This window comes from Elephas maximus, chromosome 8 (assembly GCF_024166365.1).
Source record: "Elephas maximus indicus isolate mEleMax1 chromosome 8, mEleMax1 primary haplotype, whole genome shotgun sequence".
NCBI classification, from domain to species: domain Eukaryota; kingdom Metazoa; phylum Chordata; class Mammalia; order Proboscidea; family Elephantidae; genus Elephas; species Elephas maximus.
Window position 1 is genome coordinate 104,599,379 of NC_064826.1, and position 26,469 is coordinate 104,625,847.

Below are 26,469 nucleotides of genomic sequence, written 5' to 3' on the forward strand. Positions count from 1 at the left end.
TATCCATTGCATGGAGATACTCCATGTGGATGGCCCCGGCCCCGGCGGTGGCGGCTGATGGAATGATGTCTGCGTAGGGGCTGCGCTGGCCCGTCAGCAGAGCCATCTGGTGATAGTATTCCGCTGGGCTGACTCCAGCATGGGGGGCTGGAAAAGGAGACAAGACGGGTACAGTTACTAGTTGGAGCAAGGTCAAGGGGAAGTGTTTCTTGAGACACTCAAAGTCCACTTGTCGTACAGCCACATTTGCACTTTCTTTTACGGCTCATCAGAGCAAAGAACCTTTAATTCCGATTGTGCTTTCACTGAAGCCTACTGGATAGCTTTTAGCTGAAAACAGAAGTAGAGGAAAGCGATGGAAAAAAAATAGAATACATTACAAGATTTTTCATGTTCGCTTAAAGAAACCATTGAGAATTCAAAATGATTAACGTGTATACAGGTACATAACTCATTCCTATATTTGCCCCTCTCTTCCAGTAAAATACTTTATCAAGTCACTGTATGCTCACATTTCTTACAAAAGTAGACAACTTGAACAACTCTGGTATCTTTCCAGACATACTGAAGATACTTCCCTAAGCTTCCTGAAAACAGTCTCTGAGTTAACTCTCAATGACATGAGGGGCCTGGCTTAGAACCAGGGCTTCATCAGGTTTATTTCGGTTTGAACTCCAGCTGAGAAGCTTCATTTCCACCCCAGATATACTGAATCAGAATCTACATTTTAACATGATTCCCAGGTGATTCTTACATATAATTTCCTGGGAACTTGTCAGAAATGCAAATTCTTAGCAGGGGTTCAAACCCAAACTAACAGGTTCCAAGCCCTATTTAGAACTGGAAAAAGGCAGCAAAGCTTTAATAACATGCAGCTGAATGATAAGCTGCAACTGGGTGTTCTGTAATTTAAGAGCTGCTTTTTTCTTTGATTCCCATTACAAAATCAAAAAGAAAATATACTTAGTAATCGGAGCAATTTATTGGCAAGAGTCAGTTTATAAAAGTGAGATAATAATTGGTTTCCACCTGCCAATGTGTACACAGAAGCAGGCAACATATTATAGCAATTCTGAGGGTGGCCTCCAGAATCAGGAAGATCTAGGTTCAAATCCCAGTTCTACCACTTACCAGCTTCATAAAGTTGTTGGGAGAAATAAATGACATAATGCACATAAAGTGCTTGCTGTTTCTGTTGTGTGCCACTGAGTTGATTCTGACTCCCAGTGGCCCTACAGGAAAGAGAACTGCCCCCTAGGGTTTCCTAGGCTACAAATCTTTTCGAGAGTAGATCACCTGGTCTTCCCTCCTGCAGAGCTGCTGGTGGGTTCAAAGTGCTGATCTTTTGCTTCGCAGCCAAGTGCTTAACCACTGCGCCACCAGGGCTCCTTCATAAAGTGCTTAGCACATAATATACAATCAGTAGAAGTTCGCCTTATGCAGAAACGTAGACATTTTAGCAATTGGGCTATGTATGTTTTACATTAATGCCATATACTTTTTAACAAGCATATGGGATAACAATACAGAAAAAGAAATCTTAGACTCAAAGAAATATTAGTGACATTAACTTTATTTGATCAGGTATTAATTGTAAGGCAGGAAAGGGAAGCCAGATAATCAGAGAATGTTTTATTCAGTTATCTTCCAAAGCTATTGAAGGGAGATGACCAGCAGGCTTTCCGGTAGAAAGGTACCACTTTCCACTGGCCCAACTGTCAGCCAGGCGTAATTCCAAGCCATTACTACTAGCCTCCCCATCCCTCTCTCCCTGCCTGTTCATCGTTGCCTCTCTGTTAACCACCTTCATGTACTCCCAATCCCTCCTTGATACAGCACTCCATTTCCCCCATCGCAAAGTCAAAGCAGAAGAATCTAGCTTAGTTTTAGTTTTAAAAGGTGAATCTTGTCCAAATGACAAAACTTATTCTTTAGGTACAAGTATATTCACTGCTCCGAATTGGAAGACAAAAATGAGCCAGCAGCTGTTGCTTGGGGGCAGCTATTCCTGGAAACTCCATTCAGTCGCTGCTTACTGAGACACTTCACACAGCTTCCCACCACACCAACTAGCTGTAGAAGGATTTATGTGGAGAACATGGACAGTGCACCAAGCTCACATCAAACGCACTGCCCAGTGAAACGAAGTGCTTTGAAACAAGCAGCAGTCATATGCCATCTGTTGCACAGAACTCACAACCCACTATCTACAATTAATAAGGCTTATGCAATACTGAACTTCAATTCAGGTTCCGGCAGTTTGAGAAAATGAATTTCTGTATGTGCCGGAGATGGGAAATAAGGTATTTCCTGAATCAAAGGAATGGTTTATAACCTGACAGTCTGGGAATACACAGCTCCACTTAGGAAGAGCCATGTGAAAAGGAATTAAGTGGGAGCCTGATAGAACCGACTGGAATTTGATCGTTGAGATCCTAAAATGAGTATCTCATACTATAGAATTAAAGTCTAGGTTCGCTTCCTTTTCCTACCACATCCCACTCCTAGCCTGCATCTGGCACAGGTCTGACCCTTTGTATTTTCTAAGACCTTGCTACTTAGGGTGGGGCTCAGCACTGGTATTTCCTAGAGCTTCTCAGATGTGGGAAATCTTGGGTCCCACCTAGACCCAGCAGAGGCAGAATCACATTTTGACAGGACCCAGGCGAGTCATATGCACAGTATGTCTGAGAAGCGCTGCTCTTATTTAAAAAAACCAAACTCACTGCAATCAAGTCATGTTCGACTCATAGCATCCCTATAGGCAGAGCAGAACTGCCCCACAGAGGTTCCAAGGAGCACCTGGTGGATTCGAACTGCCGACCTTCTGGTTAGCAGCTGTAGCTCTTAACTACTATGCCACCAGGGTTTCTACTACTCTACCAGACACATAAAACGTGCATAAAGAAAGAACGCAATCCTAAATTTGTCTGGTCTGGAAGTCTGACCATTCACGTGGCAGAGCTTTCCACAAATAAGGAAGGAGACTAATTGCATACATATATATGCACATTTATATATACATATATATATATAAATGTGCATCACATACAGAGAAGAGTATTCATCAGAAGCCGAACAAAATACTAGGCTTACACATGCACACTGTGTGAACGGTGACAGGACAAGTCCAAATACACGTGGAGCAGCAGAATAGAAGAGCAAGGATGGTGGAGACAATGAGATCTGGCCAAGTCCCCTCCTCTAGCCATGGGACAACCAGTTTGCAAGTTACTTGGCTCCTCTACACATTGTTATCCACATCTGAAAACGGAGGTAATAACACTAACCTTATCCAACCAACCAACCATTGCTGTTGAGTTGACTCTGACTCATGGTGACCCCATGTGTGTCAGATTAGATGCTACATACAGTTTTCAATGGCTGGTTTTTCGGAAGTAGATCACCAGACCTCTGGGTGGACTCGAACTTCCAACCTTTCGGTTAGCAGTTCAGCACATTAACCCTTTGCACCACCCAGGGACTCCCACCAACATCATGTTGTTTTTAGCTTCGGTCAAGCTGGCCCCTGACTCATGAAGAACCAATGTGTTATAGAGCAGAACTGCTTCATAGGATTGCCTTGGCTGTAATCTTCATGGAAGCAGATCACCAGATCTTTTCTTCTGCAGTGCCACTGGGTGGGTGTGAACTGCCAACCTTTCAGTTGGCAGCTGAGTGCGTTAATGGTTTGTACTACCCAGGGACTTCACCAACCTCACAGAGAAGCTGCAGTGCTGAAATGAAATAATGCATTTACAGCACACAGAGTATGTGGCAGACACTCATTACACACTAGATCAACTTCATACAATGTCCCAGGTGAGGTGGGCAGTGCAAGAGGATGCGATACAATCTCTGGAAATAGAACTGGCCTGAGACTTACCATCAGTGGGGCTCAGCCCCCGGGCTGCTGAGATCACAGACAGGGACGGGCTGCTGTGCAGGGACCGGATGTAGTCCATGTAAGGGTTAATGTAGGGATGTGGTGGAGTGAAGGGGGACTCAGAGGCTGCAGTGGGGTTCCGGTGCGGGGAGATCCTGATGAAGGGGAGGTCCGAGTACGTTGGGCTACTAGATAAGGCAGAAGGCCTGGGTAAAAAGAAAACCAGACACGAAAGGTATGCATGAGACAGATATCATCATAAGCAGAGGTTCTCTGAAAGAAAATAAGGTTTTAAAGAAACCCGAGATACCTTGGGAGAAAAAAACAAAAATCAGGCATATCCATTTCCAGTATTATTATGTTAAAATCATGGTGACATAATGCAGGTAGAATGCTACTATGCAATTACTCGGGCAAAGAGAATTGACCATGCAACTATGAATATAGGAAAATGAAGGTCAGCCTTCGGCTTCCCTCATGAGAAAAGATTCCAAAAAAACAGGCATTTGGGCTTAAGGTGGTTGCTGCCATTATATTTTCCATTTGGCACTGATATTTAATGAGTCACCATTTAAAGCTTACCTCTTACTATCATGGCGCTGTACTTAATAAGAAAGAAAGAATGGAATCCGAAATTTGTCTGGTCTGGAAGTTTGATCGTTTACATGGCAGAGCTTTCCACAAATAAGGAAGCAGAGTAATGGCAAAGGTCTGTAAGAAACGTGAAGACAGACACTACCCATTCACGTGCTTTAATGCTGAGGGTCTGGCGGTTGTGAGTAAAACCAGTTTTACAGATCTCAGTGTCACTGTTTGGAAGGTGGCTGCTTCTCTCTGTGAGGCAGCACGTGGAATCAGCTTTCTGCTCGCTCTAGCTTTTCATGTGGCATCCTGATTAGCCAGGTTCAGTGAGCAATCAGTAATTAAGTACTCTGGGGTTAGAAAGTCAGAAAAGACTGCAGTTTTGATCAAGCTAATGCCTTGGTTATAATGAGCTAAGGCTAGAATGTAATCTTTGGGCTAATGAAAAATAGTCTTAAAAAACACCTTGCTACGACACTCTGATCTGCTCTTGGGGATTTCTTCCTAACCCAAAATCCCCGGGGACAGCCAATTCTAGAATGGTCAGTCCGTGTAGCCACCTCAGCGCCTTGTGTGATTTGTGTGGCTAATCCAGTGAACTGGCTGGGACGGGCGAGCTACTTGCGCTCTCCATTTTCCTCATTCACGGAGGGAACGGCCATAAAAAGGAGCAGCCCTGATAGAGACAGATCTACAGAGAGAAGCAAACTCCTCTTATGCCACTGGCTTAGGAGAGGAATGAAAAGGCAGGAGAACACATTTTCTTCCGCTGCCCCTCCCAGAGCAAACTGGCGCTGACGGCCAGGCCTCTGGCCCCCATCACCCTGTCAGAATTTAATCTTGGTAGAAGCCAGCTCCACTAAGTGCACAGCTCAGGCCCTGAAATAAATGAAACCAAAGATGAGATAATGAATCTTCTCTCAGTAGAAAATAAAAGAGGTTGAAATATAGGGGTAGAGGATTTTCTCACTTGCTCCTTTCTTGTCTTCAATTCTGAACTAAAAAAAGAGGAAAAAAAAAGTCTTTTTTTATTTTTAATTCAAATGCTACTTCCGGTCAAGTAAAAATAAAAATCCAGAGTTTTCTAAATTGCCATGTGGGAAGAGTAAGAAGTTGCCACTAGAAAATAGCTGTTTTCTTTTCAAAACAACCTGAGGCTTTCATATCCCTCCAAAAGTAATAAAATTGCTTATATTTAAATAGAAATCAGCCTAGCCTATTAATCTATCCAATTTCAGCTCTTTACACAAACAAGTGAGCTCTGTGCTGACGGTGAAATCATTGCTATGATCCATTTAAACATGTCTGTTACATTAGAGGGCACAGAGGATGTTTGAATTCATTAATCCATTTTCTACCAGAAAGGAAAATCAATCTTTCCAATAGGATTCAAAAGTAATTATTACAAAACACAAACTTATTATGCAGATACGCTTAGAGACCAGCACAACAGAAATGAAGAGAAGTAGACATTTCAAGAAATCTCAGCAATGACACCTCTTAGAAAAGCTTCTGGGGCCAGAGACCCAGGTTTGATTCCTGGCCGATGCACCTCATGTCCAGCCCCCACCTGTCTGTTACTGGGGGTCTGCTCGTTGCTATGATGCTGAACAGGTTCCAGCAGAGCTTCCAGGCTAAGATAAACTTAGGAAGAAAGGCCTGGCGATCTACTTTCAAACATCTTCCAACGAGAGCCCTATGGATCACAACAGTCTGATCTTACTGTGCATGGGGTCACCATGAGTCCAGGGCCGACTCAACAGCAGTTAATAACAGGACGACAAACTTCCAGGGTCCATGAGAAACTGAGATTGAAAAATATGAATGAAAAAGCACTGAAAACAATGTCACTTCTTGTTGATTTTGTCCCTTTCAGGAAATATCCAAGCCTATTATTTTTCAAAAGTCCAGAGTTGAGAAGAGTAGTAAGAATATTCCTAGAGGCCCAGATTCTATTTTAAAGAGTCATGCATGTGAAAAACTAACAAGCACCTAGAAAAACATGAAAATCATAGAGCTGGGCTTGGACGGCCTCCAGTTCCAAAAAAGCCAAGGAAGCTAGATCAGGCCGACACTCTTGCAGAAACAGTAAGTCTGATGTCAGCATCCGCGCTTTAACTTTAATCTGAACTATTCCTCCAAAGGAATCCCTGGCTGCTGTAAACAGTTCATGCACTGAAAGGTTGGTGGTTCAAGTCCGCCCAGGGGTGTCTCGGAAAAAAGGTCTGGCGATCTACTTCTGAAAAATTAAACATCGAAAACCCTGTGGAGCACAGTTCTACTCTGACACACATGGGGTTACCATGAGTCAGAGGATTTTTTTGTTTGTTTGTTTTATTTTTAATTTCCCTTAAAAGAAATATGATAACTATTAAGAGTGCTTTTGCTGATGAAAAAAGCAAGACCTGTTCATATCTTCTCTGACAGGACACTAGGGCTTGATTTCTCTTCTACACGCTAGTAAGAAGCAACATCAGAAAAGGAGGTTCCTCCAGGATTTGAAGACAAAGTCAGGAAAATTCACCGCCTTGCAGCCCTGGTGTCGCAATGGTTAAAAGCTCGGCTGCTAAGCAAAAGGTCACTAGTTCGAATCCACCAGGCAGCTCCTTGGAAACCCTAAGAGGCAGTTCTACTCTGTCCTATAGAGTCGCTATGAGTCAGAATCAACTTGACAGCAACGGATTTTTTATCATTAACGTGATCAGTCATACTTGTGCTTATCCCTTCTAGAGAGATGATGCCAAGGAAATACGGGAAGACTTATTTTCAAACAGAGAAGCTGGGACATATAGTCTGTAGATCTGAATGCAAATGAGAAAGTCTCTAATTAACTGGCCTGAAGAAACAAACCATGTAGTAATCAAGGCCACCCACCCCAGTATGTCAATAGGAAAATGTTTACCAAGAGGTGAAGCACACCATCACGGCAGCAATACAAGGAACAGGCATGGGTCTGGCAGGGGACCCATGTAGCCTGAGTCCAGCTGTATGACCTCAGCCACTGCACCCACACTCTCCTCTTCCTTAAAGGTCCAATGGGGAAAATACCTCCCTCCCAGGGTGTCTTGAGGAGTTAATGTTAGTAAATCCTTGTGCACAGAACCTTCATTGTTGTTAGCTGCTCTCAGGAGTGCGCTCCTGACTCATGGTGACCCCGTGCACATCGGAATGATACATTACTGGGTCTTGCGCCATCCCCGTGGTTAGCTGAGGATTGGATCATTGTGATGCATAGGGTTTTCACTAGCTAATTTTCAGAAGTAGATAGCCAGGCCTTTCTTTCTAGTCCATCTTAGTCCAGAAGCTCCGCTAAAATCTGTTTAGTATCATAGCAATACGCCACCCTTCACTGACAGCCCACGGGCATGAGGTACATCGGCTAGAAATCGAATCCAGGTCTCCTACAAGGAAGGTGAGAATTTATATAAATACACACACACAATTACATAGACATATAAAATCACATGTGATATATATCAGACTCTGCGAATATATTCTACCATTATACATACATATCTAAGGATATGCACATATTTGTTCTTGTTGTTGTTAGGTGCCATCGAGTTGGTTCTGACTCATAGCAACCCTATGCACAGCGGAACGAAACACTACCCTGTCCTGAGCCATCCTTACAATCATTATTACGCTTGAGCTCATTGTTGCAGTCACTGTGTCAATCCACCTTATTGAGGTTCTTCCTCTTCCACTGACCCTGTACTCTGCCAAGCTTGATGTCCTTCTCCAGGGACTGATCCCTCCTGACAACATGTCCAAAGTATGTAAGACACAGTTTTGCCATCCTTGACTCTAAGGAGCATTCTGGCTGTACAGATTTGCTCATTCTTTTGGCAGTCCATGGTATATTCAATATTCTTTGCCAATACCACAATTCAAAGGCATCAATTCTTCTTCAGTCTTCCTTATTCATTGTCCAGCTTTCACATGCATATGATGCGACTGAAAATACCATGGCTTGGGTCAGGTGCACCTTAGTCTTCAGGGTGACATCTTTGCTCTTCAACACTTTGAAGAGGTCCTTTGCAGCAGATTTACCCAATGCAATGCGTCCTTTGATTTCCTGACTGTGCTTCCATGGGTGTTGATTGTGGATCCAAGTACAATGAAATCCTTGACAATTTCAATCTTTTCTCCTCTTATCATGATATTGCTCACTGGTCCAGTTGTGAGGATTTTTGTTTTCTTTATGTTGAGGTACAATCCATACTGAAGGCTGTGGTCTTTGATCTTCATCAGTAAGTGCTTCAAGTTCTCTTCACTTTCAGCAAGCAAGGTTGTGTCATCTGTGTAACGCAGGTTGTTAATGAGTCTTCCTCCAATCCTGATGCCCCATTCTTCTTCATATAGTCCAGCTTCTCGGATTATTTGCTCAGCATATGGATTGAATAGGTATGGTGACCCTGACGCACACCTTTCCTGACTTTAAACCAATCAGTATCCCCTTGTTCTGTCCGAACAACTGCCTCTTGATCTATGTAAAGGTTCCTCATGAGCACAATTAAGTGTTCTGGAATTCCCATTCTTCGCAATGTTATCCATAGTTTGTTATGACCCACACAGTCGAATGTCTTTGCATAGTCAATAAAACACAGGTAAACATCCTTCTGGTATCCTCTGCTTTCAGCCAGGATCCATCTGACATCAGCAATGATATCCCTGGTTCCATGTCCTCTTCTGAAACCGGCTTGAATTTCTGGCAGTTCCCTGTCGATATACTGCTGCAGCCATTTGTGAATGATCTTCAGCAAAATTTTGCTTGCATGTGATATTAATGATATTGTTCTATAATTTCCGCACTCGGTTGGATCACCTTTCTTGGGAATAGGCATAAATATGGATCTCTTCCAGTTAGTTGGCCAGGAAGCTGCCTTCCATATTTCTTGGCAAAGACGAGTGAGCACCTCCAGCGCTGCTGCATCTATTTGTTGAAACATCTCAAGGGTGATATTCCATCAATTCCCGGAGCCTTGTTTTTCGCCATTGCCTTCAGAGCAGCTGAGACTTCTTCCTTCAGTACCATCGGTTCCTGATGCACATATTAGGAGTAGCAAGTTCAGCACAGTATGTGATTTCCAGACATTGAAATATCAGGAACTTCTCATCCAAACAAATCTTACGGCTTTGTGCCCCTACCCTGACGGTGCCTCCAACATACGTTCTTGATTTCCCAAAACCACCCTTAGTAAAATCATTAAACCACATGAGGTAGTTAAGAACATGAACTCAGTAATTGAATGCAAGGACTTTGAAGGAATGAGGTGTGAACTCAGGCTCTGTCAGTTACTCTGCCACTTAAGCATCAGTTTCCTTCCACATAAAATTAGAATGATAACAGGTCCCCCCAGGGCTGCTGTGGGGGCTGGGAGGCACATGAGTCAAGGGACAACTGGTGCCTGAGCACACTGAGAACTCAGGAAACTGTGGTGGTGGCTGATGTTCTTGTCAGAATCAGCCAACAAAACATCTTTCTATCTGATTTGAAACTCAGCAAACAAGCATTGGAATGGCAATTTAGCCTTCTGGCAGATACTGGTGTTTCAGTTTCTCTCTCAAAGTTGATTAAGTTATTAATTCTGTTTCCACATCAGGCTCTTGTGAGCTGGACTAACCCGAGTCATTTCTCTAGTGCTGAAGCCTAACAAAATTGAGTTTCTAAACCAACAAAGGTGAGCATTCAACCTTGAACTACAATGACTCCAGCAGGTACCTGACCTGAATAGAAATACACACAAACCACAGTCTTTATATAAAGTTGCTTTTAACATTACCTAAGAAAGAGGCTTAAATTATTGGCAGCCAAATCATACCAGATATTTTGTTTTTAGCCATAAAGCAACTCTGAGAGGGAAGGTTAAGCTCCTTAGATTTAATAGGCAGATGAGTTTTCACTTCTGTATTGAAGAGCCACTCAAGATTAGGACCAGAGGGGTGAAATCAATTAAAGGGGGTATAAAGTGTGGGGAAGGCAGCCACAAAATTTGCCACATAAATGATATATGCTATTTTACAATCTATCACAAACTTGACCTGATAAATATTTGTTAAGTCTATTAAAAATGTTTACTTTCATTGGAGGATTAAAGCAACAGGAAAAAAATCATCGGTGCCTCTTTCATGGTTTACATTTTTAGTAAATGTGCACAAAAAATGAATTGAAGATTACTGTTGGCCTCCCATCCTTTTCTCTGTCTTTGTGGCTCTCTGTTCTCCCCAGGCCTCTTCCGGGACTGTATGTATCTGCCTCAATCATTGAAGGTGAGCGCCAACCATGGAGAGGAAAATTAAAACAACAAACAAACATTCTGGGAAGATCATTGAAACTTACAGCTGGTCCAAGAACAGCAATTTCATGCTATTTATGTTGCAGGAAAAGAATATAGAGATATGACTGTGACTCTCACAACTACAGTCAGTTGTCTGGGCTGCCAGGGCTCCATTTAACTTCTGCATCTTGCTCATGTACTCAAGGAGCCCTAGTGGCACAGTGGTTACGTGTTTGGCTGCTAACCAAAAGGCTGGCAGTTTGAATCCACCAACCACTCCTTGGAAATCCTATGGAACAGTTCTACTCTGTCCTATAGGGTTACTATGGTTCCAGCATTCCCACCCCAGAATAATGTCCCCTCTATTGCATCCCACCATTTGTCTCTCCAAGGTCATGATAATCTAAAGTCATTTTGTTTTCCATATTACTCATTGGATAAAGTACAATTTCAGATGAGAAAAAAAGTAGGGGTTACTTTGATGTTCTCCCTAAAAGACAATAAAGCAACATAAAGGTTTTTGTTGCTGCTGTTGTTGTTTGTGAAAACAATTTGAATTCAGATTAATTTTTTTATAAGGTCATGAATAGAGTAGAGGAGTCTTATTAGAGCACTTTTTAACAGCATACTATAATAAACTTAAAAACAAAAACACATATTGCAGAGAATAACTGGACTTCTTAGCCCGAATGAAATATTATTATATCATCTAATTTGTTACTGCCTTTTCATCTATCTTATTGGGTTACTAAAATGCCAAGATAAAAATCACAGTGTTTAATCACTTGCATTACCCATTAATTTACCCATTACGAGACCATTAAACAAGGTTTATATGCCGGATTATTGCAATTCGATTTCACATTGCTCCGAACACTGGAAATACCACTTGCATCTCTGCAAGACTGCTCCAACTACCAGAAGACTGAAGTATGTTGATCTCTGGAACAACAAGTTTATTTTTTGTTTTCTTTTTTACATAGCAAGCAAATACTCTTCCTGATATTCAAGCAATGGCCTAATAGAGAGCAAAGACCAGCTACCCCTTATAATACATTTTTAACCAATAAATTAGTTATTCAATAAGCACAAAGTTTGAATGAATCAAAATCTGTAACAAAAATTTTGCTTTCCATATAGCAAAGGAAACAAATAATATGGCCAGGACAAATATACTAGATGCTATCTGGAATTCGCACATTTTAAGACTTGCCTGTCTGTCTGTTTTAGGTCAGCTTCCAGAAAACCTCCTTCCCAGAATCATCATGTGACCCTGAAAAGCACAGGTGGTTGGGCTGGTTACTTTCCATTGGCCATGCCCCCTCCATCAGCCTGCACCCTCTCTCTGCATGGCCTCCCCTGGCTGTGTGTCTTTAAGGTCTGAATCAGCCGGCTCTCCCTTCCACAGTGTTCTGCTAATGGGAAGCACTGGTGGAGCTGGCAGGGACTTCCCCTCTGCTAGCTGTGGTTCCCTAATGACTGTGTTCCTCCACTCAAGCAAGCTGCTCCTGATGTGAGACCCCTATTCTTAGGCTCTAGCCCTCACTGGATTACTTTTCCCTGTGTTTGCACTTTCAGGTTAGGAGTGAAAGACCCTTCCAACATTTGCTAGTCCCTGGGGGCTTTATGAGGACCCCTGATGGCACAGAGGTTAAATGCACTTAGCTGCTAACTGAAAGGCCAACAGTTCGAACCCACCAGCTATTTCCTGGGAGAAAGATGTAACCATCTGCTCCAGTAAAGATTTACATCCTTGGAAACCCTATGGGCAGTTCTACTCTGTCCTACAGGGTCGCTGTGAGTCAGAAGCGACTTCAAGGTGGGGGGTTTTGTTTTGTTTTATTTTTTAGTTTTGAGGGCTTTACTGGGTGGTGCAAAGGGTTAAGCGCTTGGCTACTAACCTAAAGGTAGGAAGTACAGGTTTACCCAGTAGCGAGCGTCAAAGAGTATATTTTATTGAGAACCCATTTACTAAGAACCCACTCTAATTCTAGGCACTTAGGGAAATTTCAAGAAACAATACATGGTCAGTCATATAGCCTGCGTTCTCTAAGAGTTGAGAGTCAAACAGAGTGAAAGGCACATACACAAAGATAAGCAAAAATACAAGAAGTATATCAATGAGTGTTACAGATGAAGTAGTATAGCCAAAATGCAGAACAGGAGGCTTCTGAGAAGAGTTTGGTCATGAAAAATATGGAACATGAACCAGACTACAAAAAGTAGAAATGATGTGGATAAAAGCAGTCACTGAAGGTGGAGGTTAGAATATTGCTTAATTATATATTAATGCTAAAGTTATGGATATTTTCTTATACAAAAAATTTAAGGGCTAAGACTGATTTCTTTAGGACCAAAAAAAGAGAATTGTTTTAATGGTGAAATCATTTTGGGAGATTCTTGAAAACGGCTTTCTTAATTTTATTTTCTTAAAACACTTATTTATGTCTGAGTGTAAAAGGAGTTTATATCCACTAATGGAAAATTTCAGGAGCCCAGAGGTTAAGAGCTCGGCTGCTAACCAAAAGGTCAGCAGTTCGACTACTTTAGGTGAAGGGAAAGACAACACACGATACAGGGGAGGTCAGCACAACTGAACTAAACCAAAAGCAGTTTCCTAATATGCTTTGAAGGCCAGCGTAGCAGGGGCAGGGGTCTGGGGACCATGGTTTCAGGGGACATCTAAGTCAATTGCCATAATAAAATCTATTAAGAAAACATTCTGCATCCCACTTTGAAGAGTGGCATCTGGGGTCTTAAACGCTAGCAAGCAGCCATCTAAGATGCATCAATGAGTCTCGACCCACCTGGATCAAAGCAGAATAAAGAACACCAAGGTCACAAGGTAATTATGAGCCCAAGAGACAGAAAGGGCGACATGAACCAGAGACTACATAATCCTGAGACCAGAAGGACTAGATGGTGCCCAGCTACAACCAATGACTGCCCTGACAGGGAACACAACAGAGAATGCCTGAGGGAGCAGGAGAGCAGGGGGATGCAGACCCCAAATTCTCATAAAAAGACCAGACTTAATGGTCTGACTGAGACTAAAGGGACCCCAGTGGTCGTGGCCCCCAGACCTTCTGTTGGCCCAGGACAGGAAACATTCCCGAAGCCAACTCTTCAGACATGGATTAGACTGGACAATGGGTTGGAGATGGATGCTGGTGAGGAGAGAGCTTCTTGGTTCAGGTGGACACTTGAGACTATGTTGGTTATCTCCTGCCTGGAGGGGAGATGAGAGGGTAGAGGGGGTTAGAAGCTGGCGAAATGGATATGAAAAGAGAGAGTGGAGGGAGGGAGTGGGCTGTCTCGTTGGGGGGACAGTAATTGGGTATATGTAGCAGGGTGTATATAAGTTTTTGTGTGAGAGACTGATTTGATTTGTAAACTTTCACTACAAAAATTATTAAAAAAAAAAAAGGTTAGCACTTCGAATCTATCAACTGTTCCTTGAAAACCCTAATGGGCAGTTCTACTCTGCCTTATAGGGTCGCTATGAGTTGGAACCAACTTGAGGGCACCTAACAACAACAACAGCAATGGAAAATTTAAGAGATTACAAAAAAAAATATCTATTCCCATATCCAAGTTATCTAGATCTAACCAATGCCAAAATTTTAACATATTTAGTCCCATAGCTTTTTCAAGCACTATTCACTTCTTACACAGTCAAAATGAAAATAATATATTTTGAATTATATTTTCACCCTCAATATTATAAGGTGTTTCTAATATACTTCAACAGTTTATAAACATTGTATATAATTACAGTACAAATTTGAACCATAATGAGTTACCATTAAACATCCACTAGAATTCAAAAGGTTCCAAGTGCCAAGTGTTGACAGGGATTTGGAGCATGGGAAGCTCTCCAACAACATGAACATAAGCTGGGGCAGCCACTGTGGAAAACAACTGGATATTACCTACTTGAATAGATACATACCCTATGATCCAGCAATTCCTTTCCTTGGTATATACTCCTCAATCATACGTGTACCTGTGCCATACTGTACTGGACTATTTGTAGCAGTACTATTCATTCAGTTTAAAATGGGAAATCAAACGTCTATCTACAGCAGAATGGAAAAAGAATTCATACAATGGAATACTGAAGAGCCATGAAAATGAACTAAACTATATTCAGTAATATGAATAATCTCACAAACATAATACTGAGTAAAAGAAGCCCAGCACAAGAGAATATAATACACTGTGTGATCCCATTTATATAAAGTTCAATAACAAACACAAGTAAAGCTTAGTGTTGGGAGAGTCAGGGTTAATGTTTACCTTTGGGCAGGTGGGGGAATGAATAAAGAGGGCTTCTGGGTTCCAGCAATGTTCTAGGTGTATAGTTAGTGGTTGGATGTTTTCCATCTGCAAAAATTCATCATAATTCATTGAGATGTATGTGTACGCTTTCTGTACTTTTCTGTATTATTACCAATTTTTAAAAGGACACGCACATGTTATGTCCACAAAATGTAGCAGCATTTTCCATAGTGATTTCAAACATTTCTATTAAATTTAGAAGATCAAGTAGATGTACACTTGTATTTTGGAAAATTAACAACATACTGATGCTTAAAAAATACCATAAATAATAAACAAAAAGTCTAGTGGACACAGTGGCCTAATTCAAAGTAAACTATGGAAGGGAGTTTCTGTACATCAATTTGGGGAGGTGGAAGAGGTACTGCTAAGCCAATGCGAGGATCTTCCTGTGCAGAGGTCAAGAAAATTCACAATACCATGGCCTCCCAACAGTAGAACAAAGTTACATAAATACTAATGAGAGCAACTGTCTACAGCCAAAATTGATTTTATTCCTTCCTGAGAACACTGCTAAGAATATTCTGCCAAACTGTGTCTCTATTCTGTACTATAAATATAACTCTAGATTAATCGCTCCTTGGAAACCCTATGGGGCAGTTCTACTCGGTCCTATAGGGTCGTTAGGAGTCGGAATTGACTCGACGGCACTGGGTTTGGTTTTTTTGGCTTAGATTAATAGATTAAGATTTCAAAAAAAGCCAAAAGGCTTCAACCCATAATATGGGTCTTCCTCTGCCACGAATAATCTTTATTTATTAAAGAAAGCAAATTCGAGTCTCTAACACTTTAGAGATACAATCGGGAAGACAATATTTCTGATCTCAATGGCAGTTAATAAACCACTTCCTAAGTGAGTTTTCAATGTTTTAGCTCCATAAATGCAGATTATCTTCAAAATCATTATTTCTAGCAACCTCTTGTATTGTCCAAATGGAATACAAATACTCCACACAAAGGTACCCTTCTTTTTGCAAAGTGTAATTCATAAAAGAGAAGTTTTCTTTTTCCTCTTACCCCACTTTTATAGAAAAATAAAACAATTAAAAAAAATAGTTGTACGTACTTCGTTAGAATATGTTACACTCTCCTTTACAAAGTTCATAAAGATAAGAAAAGAGCTGTTATCCAGTTGTGATTTTTTTTTTACCTACCCGCAATGTCTTGAGGATAAAGGGACAGAGCGCTGCTCTCTGATGGGTCAGATTCTGGGGCCATGTCTTCTAGAGTGTTTCCAAACAAGACTGCACAGCAAAGCACACAGACCTTGTTCTTTGCTTTCTTCCTTCCATGAGATTCCCTTTCAACAGCCACCTTTTGTCTTTGGATCCAACAGAGGAACAATATAGCCTCTCCTTCTGATTCTCCTGCTCCATTTTTTTTCCCTTTGCCTGGAGTGTGCATTTAGTTGGCTCTTCTATATACATCAGAAACCCTGGTGGCGTAGCAGTTGAGTGCTATGGCTGCTAACCAGAAGTCAGCAGTTCACATCTGCCAGGCGCTCCTTGGAAACAGTCTACGGGGTAGTTCTACTCTGTCCTATAGGGTCGCTATGAGTCAGAATCGACTCGATGGCACTGGGTTTGGTTTGGTTTTATATACATCAGAATTGGAGGATCTTGTACTTAGATCTGAGTGTTCAGTGAACTAGGCCTTCCAAAGCCTGCTTTGCTCTAAGACTATTTAGGCCCAGCTTGGGAAAGATGCAGCACCATACTATTTAACTTTTAACAAGAACGTGCACATGAAACATTTAACCTGGTGCCTGTCACATGGTGAGTTCTCAGTAAATACTGGCCCCTTGAGCGACACCCTCATCACTGCTGCTGCTAGCACTCTGAGGTTGCTTAAGATCAAAGTCACCTTGCCTTCTTTGCTTCCTCCTGTATTTATTCACCTCGAGGACCCTATAGGCAATGAGCTGCCAGAGAACCAGGGTATGTTCTGCTATTTTGACACCCATGGTGTCATCTAGAACCACTCCCATCTCACCTCTTCTAACAAAACAAACAGATTAAGTGACTTCATTTGACCTTAGTAAAACTGATGGGATATTTTCCCGCATAGTAAATTCAGTGGCATGGTTATTCTGTAGTTTTAGCTCAACAACTTCAACGCCAGGACAAAAGAGAGAGAGAGAAAGCGAGGGAGAGAGAAACAAAAATTTTAAACAAGTCTGATTTCTCTGACATTCCTATCAATTTTGCACTCATTCTACAGATTCTACTTTCTAAGATTTGATGAACTGCCAATTCCACCCCAAAAGCAGCACTGAAATTTGCAGAATAACATCCTTTTTCAAAAAAAAAAAAAAGCATATAGCAAAGTAGAAAGCTGTTGAAACACAACAGTGTGGAAAGAGTGACTCATCAAATGACTACTAGGTCCCATCTAAAATGAACCAAGTATATCTAGAAAACTCCAGTATTAGTGTAAAAGTGCTATATTTTCTAATAAGGTAGAATTTTATCAACCATGACTTGCTTTTGTAAGAACTTTTGAGTGTGGGCTGTGATAACCACCACCTGTAAGGAAAAATGACTCTAAAGAACATACAAGAGATTCAATTAGACTTATTGATTTAATAAGCTAAACAAACAAGTCTGTGCCTGTACCATTTATCTGAATATTCCAACAATGTAAGGTAAATAGATATTAAAAATCTCAGGAGTCCCCCAAGCCAGGATCTATTATTTAAATGAGAAGGCTCGCAGCAAGCAGCTTCAGAGATTGAGTGGAAATAATTAATCAGAAACATGCAGTTGGATTCCAACAGTTTAATCTCTGCTTCCTGTTGAGTCAGCTTGCAGGTGTGCCATGGAGGATACTTATACCAAATTCGGGGTGTGTTTGGAGTTCTGAGCCAAGCAGAGTGCAGGACCTCTGCTCTGTTTTAATTTATATTTTCTAAATGTTACTTCATTTTCTTTTTTTTTTTTTAATGTTACTTCAGGAACCAGACAGAATAAATCCTTTATCAACAGAAGTCTGAAAGGCTGAGCTTACGCTTGTCTTCTGAAAGGTAGCGTGGACTTTTTCTATACTACAATCATCATCATAATCCTTATTTTTGTTATTATGTATCATCTACTGAGTAGAGTGTTTTCTAGAAGTGCCTGGCCATGGCCACTTAGCTGCTAGCCAAAAAGTCAGAGGTTGTCGTCCATACGAAGATGCTTTGGAAGAAAGGCCTGGAGATCTTTCTCCAAACATCAGTTACTGCAAACCCTGTGGAGCACAGTCCTACTCTGACACACATGGGGTCACCACAACTCAGAACTGACTCAATGGCAACAGGTAAAGAGGGTTTTCTTTGTTGTTCCTTCTTACGATGATTCTTGGTAAGACAGAGCTTACTTAAACTTTTCCTCATTCTTTAATCATCTTTAAGTGATAATAGGGATTTCTGACAAGGGATTATTATTAATTATATAAATAGCCCTCCTACAGAATATTGAAGATACCATGGATTGCAAAAAAAGCAAACAAATCTGTCTTAGAAGAAGTACAACAGAATGCTCCTTAGAAACAAGGATGGCGAGACTGTCTCACATACTTAGGACATGTTGTCCGGAGGGCCTAGTCCCTGGAAAAGGATATCATGCTTGGTAAAGTGGAGGGTCAGAGAAAAAGAGGAAGACCCTCAATGAGATGGATTGACACAGTGGCTGCAACAATGGGCTCAGGCATAACAGTGATTGTGAGGATGGCGCCGGACCAGGCGGTGTTTCATTCTGTTGTACATAGGGTTGCTAGGAGTTGGAACCCAAGTGACAGCACCTAACAACAACAGAATAAAATCCTCAAGATTTGCTAGAGGCTTCTGACCCAACAGAGGCCCTTTTTGAAGCAGTTTTCCTTTGTGTGTAACTGGAAGTAGATCTTGTAGCACTCTACTACATGATGTTGACTTGGATTTCATATACTAGTCACAGTTCTTAATATTCCAGAATTTTCTCTCCTTCGAGGGTGTCAAACATTTAAAAATAAATTAAATACAGGAACAATGTGCATCTAATGCCCCAGGGAACAAGCTGTCTGTATTCTTCAATAGAAATATTAACTTCCACATACAGAGATAATTTTCCTAGGGTTCTTGCTGCCATGGCTTCAGAGAGCTTTACCCACGACATTGAGAATATCATCTCAGAAGGTTGAAAATAAGTCCGGCCGCTTGAAAAGTAGCCACGAAGTCAGCTACTGTGGTCCCTCCTACTACAAATGCAGGGAAGAGTTAACTGATTGGAAGTGTCTATATCATATGTAGGAATTGTTCTTTCACATGACCTTCGGAAAACATGTGCACGGGACCACGGATTTACTGGAAACAGCTTTGGGGGCTTTACTTTTCTCATTTGTAAATGGAGAAGATTTGGACTCGATGATCTCCGTTCCCCTCACCAGGCTCAAGGTCCCTTTTGCTCCCCAAGTCCATAACTTTGATGATTGAACTCATCTGTTCCTTGTCCGCCATTGACTTGCTTTTGCAATTAATGTTATGAAGTCTGTTCCTTGAATAAACTTTTGTTTAAAATTCAGTGGAACTTCACTTGAGTATCATAAACATGAGATCTCTTTTTCTTCCCCCTATGCCCCTCCACTCTCCCAAGTGGCCCTGGCCATCAGCATGGCGACTGATGTCCTCTCTGGGCCACTTTGGTCTTTAACTTGACGGTACTCCCAGGAGAAATGATAGGGTCTAGATTTATACCGATTGGATTTGGATGGTGATGGATTACAAGAAAGTGGGACCACATAGCCAAGCGAAGGTTCAGGACTGAGCCACAAGCTTAAACACGAAATGAGCTTTTACCGGTGAGTTCACAGCTAGTAGATGTTTTCATACTAACAACATTTTTCCCCTCCAGGTTTGTGCATTTTATCTTTATTCTTTCAAATCCTGAAATTGCCTGGATAAGAGAGAGGGTTTATACACACACACACACACACACACACACACACATACACACACACACATTTCTAAGAGCAGCCTGAACTTTTAGGGGAAATTGAAGAGGCTTTGTGTCAAGTACAGCTAAATCCAGCCTTTCCATATCAAACCTCTGCTAGAAAATTACTGTGCAGATGATAAGGGAGGAAGATATAATAAAAAGTGACTCTACTCAATTTACACTGCAATATTGGTATGACTGAATATTTTTCATTCAGGTGCCTGATAAAATCGCTAAACTGTATTGCAGATAAATAAAGGAGGCTTCTGTCAAGAATAAACACCATTAATCATGAAGTCTTACCCTCTGAGAGCCTGTGCTACGCGTCTGCACCAACACACCAGCACAGCCGGCGTGGAACACATGCTTCCTTCTTTATACTGTTTCAGGCTGAAGTTGCCCTGATTTTTTATTTTGCATAATTTAGGCAGCAATAGCGTTTTGAAAACACTCTCTTTACATTTTTAACTTTATAGTCCTGCAACTAGATTCATTATTGTAACACTTATGAAAAACTCTCTGGGCCCCGTGGGGGAAAAAACTTGACAATGAAAGATTTTTTTTTTTTTTGGCTTCTTACATACACAGACACACACATAAGGCATATTATAGATACTGTATTTCATCAAACCTAAGGTGATGTGATCAAAAGATGCAACATTATTTTATATACTACTAAGAAAATACTTCCCTATAACTTTCAATTTTTATTTTATAATTATCAGAAGAGCTCTTTTAGAACTTACTTAAACCTAGGTTTTTTTTCTTTTTAATAATTTATTATATCTGGTGAACGTTTACACAGGAATTTAGGTTCTCATTTAACTATTTCTATACATATTGTTCAGTGACTTTGGTTACATTCTTCACAATGTATCAGCATTCTCATTATTTCCATTCTGGTTGTTCTGTTTCCATTCATCTAGCTTCTCTGTCCCCACTAGCCTTCTCATCTTTGGTCTAGAGCAAATGTGAACCATTTGGTTTCACCTAGGTGATTATTTTGAGGAGCACAGTACTCACAGGTGGTATTATTTATTTTATGGGTCAATCTGAAAGGTGACCTCTGGGAGGGGTTTGAGTTCCAAGTTTAAACAGTATCTAAGGGCAACAGTCTAGAGGGCTCATATAGTCTCTACTGGTCCATAGACCTAGTTTTTTTTAAAATCATATATCACTCAAATACATGCACAAAAAGGGAAGTATAAGCAAAACAATTTTTTAAAAAGATAACTGGTACTTCCTCATGATTACTACCTTCACTAACAATGACTATAAAATGCTGCAGACTGTAAGATTCTTCCCAATTTCAGAGACATTAAAGTAAAAAATGGATGTGCAACTTAAAATCAACAATTTAAATAAAGAAATATAATAGGTTAATTATTAGGCAACATTGCCAATTTTCAAATACCTCTTATGTGGGCATTTGACACTGCATTAAGGGCTATACATACATATATATGTAGTCTGTCATTGAATCCTTGATATTATTAATCCCATTTTATACCTGATCAAACTGAATCTTAGGCAGATTAAGTAATCTGATAGTACATATCTGAGCTGGATTCAAACCCAGCCTATGCTCCAAAGCCTACGCTTTTAAACACAAAGGAATACTACCAGTAACCAGCTGCTGATGAGTCAGTTCCAACTCATGATGACCCCATGTGTGTCCGAGAAGAATCGTGCTCCATTGGGTTTTCAATGGCTGTGCTCTTTCAAAAGCAGATCACCAGGCCTTTTTCCCGAGGTACCTCTGGTGTATTAAAACTGTCAACCTTACGGTTAGTAGCCAAGTACTTAACTGTTTGCACTACCCAGGGACTCCCAAAGGAATACCACCCCAACCCAAATGCAAATGTACACATATGCTTAAGTATACTTATATTTTTAAATGATTGTGGTTTAATAGAATAGGATGGCATGGGATGGTTTTCCAATTACCTTTTCACTCCAAATGGAACCTACCTGAATATACATTCAAATTGTCCCTGGAGCGCCACAGCTGCGCCATGGACTGATGGCTACGGGACACTCAAAGTGTCACTTAGCACAAGGAAGACTGACAGAAGTATGAACAGCACTTGGGCAAGGCTCTCTCAGTAGGTTTTCACATAAGAAAAGAACCAGCAAGAAACCTTTTGGCACAGGAGAAGGAAAAAAAAGGTATGAGGCATGTATGTGTTAGAGCCACAATGTTTTCACAGAATCCACTTCTAGGTGTCCACAGACAAGGAAGGAACAACAAAAAAGTCTGAACTTTTCTATAATCACGGGATGTCAAGAACTAGAAGGGACCTTACAAAAAAAACCAACCTGCATCACCATCAAGTCGATTCCAACTCATGGTGATCCTATGGGTTACAAAGTAGAACTGAACTACACAGGATTTTCTTGGCTGTAATCTTTATGGAAGCAGACTGTTAAGTTTTTTCCAAGGCACCCCTGGGTGACTTTGAACCACCAACCTTTAAGTTAGTAGTCAACCACACACCAATTGGGCCACTCAGGGACCTTATAGATCATTTAACCCAATGACTTTATTTCACAGATAAAAATAATGAGGCCCAGAGAGGTCAGGGAAAGTATTCAAGGATATAGTTAACTTGTGGCAGAGCCAAGGATGAAACTCGACTGAGGTCCACATTTACTATGAAAACAGCTGATTAACAGGCTTTAAGAAGAGGATCACTCGAAGCCATGTGCCAACAGAGCTATGTCTCAGTTTTCTTGAACAGCACTTTGAAACTTGAGACGAAAACATTATCATGGGCTAATGTGACCAACATTATCCTGGGTAAAGAGGGGTTGTGCTCAGAGGCGATTATTCAGCAAAGTCGTAATCCAGTCCTGTTTGTGAGGGATGCTTAACTGTGTTACACAGGAAGTATTATGGCAGCTGTGTGTCAGCTCACTGGGGGATCTGTTTCCAGAGCCCACTTGAAAGAGGAAGTGCCTCTTCTAGCCAAAAGAGCTTTAACTCCCATCTTCCTGACAAATCCTCCCCGTGTGAAGAACCACCTCGATCCTGCAGAGTGACTATGTTTATTTGCCAAAGAGGAGAGGCCCTCATAGAAAATCCGTGACCCAGCAGGACAAGGCCACTCTGGACACTTACAGGATCAGATACCAGTGGCCCAGTCCAAACTAGGATCTACAAAAAAAAAGGAGCCCAAGGAAGCCCCATGCAATGTCCAAGTGTCACACCGTTTGGGGCTTTCCCCAGGTACTTCAGGAAGAGCTTCTTGTGTATAAATTGACATTTACAGCGCATATCATTTTCACCACAGATTTCATGTTCAATCATTGCTGATAAACTACTTTCAGGGGCACAATGATTAAATGTGGGCTCCTAGCTAGGTATAGTACAATTTGCCTGCTTTGAAGAGTCACAATTCTATTGCACAAAAAGATGGGTAAAAACAGGTCAACAGCTACCTTATAGAATTGTGCTCTTAAGACAGCTGACTTTTGTCTAGCTGTATCACAATGTTTTACCAATACCTCTAATGAAGGCATAATTTATGAAATAATCAGATATCTACCCTTCATTAATCGAGGTTAAAAAAAGAAGCATAATTCCTAAGTTTGTTATTTGCTCATCTGTGTCTCAGTCAAAACCATACTTGAGAAAATAACATACATGCACACGAAAATGTAATGCCTATGATTGAGATATCAGGATAATTTTTATTATTCGTGTTCATTATGTCTACAGATGGCAATGCATATTGTAGAAATGATTATGAAATTCCTTAGAAATGTAAATTTAAAATGGAGCTAACAGGTTCCCCTCCCACCCCACCCAGGACCATTTATATTATTAAACTGGGCGTGAGTATAATAACCTGAACCTCACTCCTCAATAGCCTTACTCACATTGAAAGGAAACCGAATGACTTAGCACCCTCTTCAACTGATTTTAATGCCAGTGATGATTCAAGAGTAGCCATGTTATTAAACTGGAATGAGGCACTACTCTGCGCACTAATGAGGTTAAAAAATGTCTTTAGGTCTCCACGTTACAGGCACTTAGCAAGCACTTTGCTTGGCAAAGACCAATGGCAGGTCAGAGCTATGGACTAATCACACAGGCCGGAATCAAATGGACTGGAAGAATTAGGAGACTTGTGGCTCCAAGGAACGTAATTCATGCAGAAAAGCGTTGTCAGAGCAAGGCCAGGGAACCTCGTGGGAAGAAAGCAAAAATAAACAGTTCAACAAAGAAAACAAAGAAGGGCCAATCGCCTTTTCTAAAGCTTGAGTACACTGAGACTTCAGTGGGTGCCTAGGACAAAGACCTCATCAAAGCACACCCTTGCAAAGCAAACAGACCAAAGAATGATGATTCTTTCCAATACACTTGGGGGGAAGGGGTGGGGGTGGACTCTACTTCTCATTCCATCCAATTCAACTTCCCCAGCAAGCACAGAAATGACAAACAATAATAACCTCAATAACCAGAAAGTCTTGGCATTTGCCTGGGTTAAAAGCTGTTGAATGGTGGGGGAAGAGAGGACAAATTTAACACGGTGTGTATGCTCTATGTCCTTGGGATTTATCCTTTGATTGTTTTTCAGATAATGGTAAGGCCTTTTTAAGTGCATGAAGCACCTAAGTCAGAGGAGGCATCCATGTATGACACCACCTGCTATTCACATTCCAGAGAATGAAGAGAGATTCACAAATGCTCAAGGACCTCTGCTTTGGAAATGGCCTCTCACAAATCCTGTATGATACCCATGGCCCTGTAACTCTTCAATTGAAAAGAACTCCTCCAGAGGGCTTCCTCAGCTTCCCAAAGGGGGATGAGTTCTGCTTTCAGCCCTACCTCTACGGCCCCCCATATCCATTTTAGCTGTTCTTTGCTCATGTATTCTACATGTATCACTGCAGTCCTGAAGCAAGGCAAATCTAAAGTCTGAGTTGACCAGATTTTGATCTTTAAAACTAGCTTACAGTACTCTAGGCTGACCTTCTCTTCCCTCTCTTGACTGTCTCCACTAACAGTGAAGATCATGCTGTCTTTTATTGACTAATCCTGACGAGAATCTGAGATTACCACAAGAGAAAGAAGGCAGAAACTGACCTGTGCGCACGAGTGTGTGAGTGTGTACGCATACAAACAAACAAACAAAAAAAAAACCTCATACCAACTCTACAGGACAGAGTAGAACTACCCCATAGGATTTCCAAGGAGCAGCTGGTGGATTCGAACTGCCGGCCTTTAGGTTAGCAGCCGAGCTCTTAACCACTGCACAACCAGGGGTGTACATATATGCATATATAATAATAAAAAATATAAATAACATACTTTAAACAAGCAAATCTAACATGTTAGGTAGTATATTTACATATTAGTATCATCAAATATAATTCTAATAGTAATCTATTACATCCCTGACAAATAAGATATGAAAAGCCTTCTAATAGCTGAGATCTGACTATGATATGAATTGTTACTAATTCACAGTTTTAAACTTTCACTGGTGTGCATAATTTATGTTGAAAACAATGGGATCTAGGAATCAGGGAGTTTTTCCACGGTGGGGAGAGACAGAGGGAGTGAGGAGAGAGAGCAATACTTTGAACAGAGGCAAGGAGCATTTTGGTAAGCTTAAAATACTTTCTTTGAACTTTGTCTTGAAAATGTAAATCATATTCAAGCAATATCCGATGCCATCCAGTCGATTCTGACTCATAGCAACCCTACAGGATAGAGCAGAACTGTCCCCACAGGGTTCCCAAGGCTGTGAATCTCTATGGAAGCATACTGCCACATCTTTCTCCTGAGGAGGGGCATATAGCCTGGTGATTTGTTTCCCAAATAACGCAAATCATTTAATTGCCAGTGCCTTCTTTCCCACCACCTTGCCCCCCTACCCCCTGTAAGAAAAATACTGTTCACTTATGATGACCTTGGCAATACCTTGGAAACACTATGGGGCGGTTCTACTCTGTCCTATAGGGTCGCTATGAGTCGGCCTCGACGGCACTGGGTTTGGCTTTTGGTTTTGCCCAGTGGGCAGGAATGCCTTCACAGGTGATCCTTTAAAAGAAGGTATACTCAATTCATTCTGATATTAGTTCACACTTGGAGCTAACCTTGCTCCCTGTAAGAGTCCCAACTGAGAACTTCTTTGTAATGAAGCTCTAATCTCTCTGTAGTTGCAGGGAAAGTTTCATATACCTATTACTCTCTTAAACAACAGGAGATGCTGCATAACCCATATTAGATGTTTGGGTTTTAGGAATGGCTTTTGGCTACAGATGCTCTTTTTCTTTTTTCTTGTTTTTCTTTACTGGAAATGCACTTTCCCCTGCCCTAAAGCAGTTCCTGCCATTTTTTACCTTTCTCCCTGCACTCTATTCTCCCCATCTGTGTGTATGTATGTGTGTGCTCACACCTGTCGGCAAGCATGTG

General features: G+C 41.2%; 1 protein-coding gene across 3 annotated transcripts in view; it reads right to left on the reverse strand.

Annotated features, from left to right (window-relative positions):
* Positions 1–26,469, reverse strand: part of GLI3 (GLI family zinc finger 3) — a 346,018-nt gene that overhangs the window by 100,053 nt on the left and 219,496 nt on the right. For all 3 annotated transcript variants that reach the window (XM_049893966.1, XM_049893964.1, XM_049893965.1), the window contains 2 exons: positions 3,887–4,092; positions 1–147 (listed from right to left, as the gene is read on the reverse strand). In XM_049893966.1, the coding sequence (XP_049749923.1) occupies positions 1–147; positions 3,887–4,092 (353 nt within the window). The remainder of the gene's footprint in view (positions 148–3,886; positions 4,093–26,469) is intronic.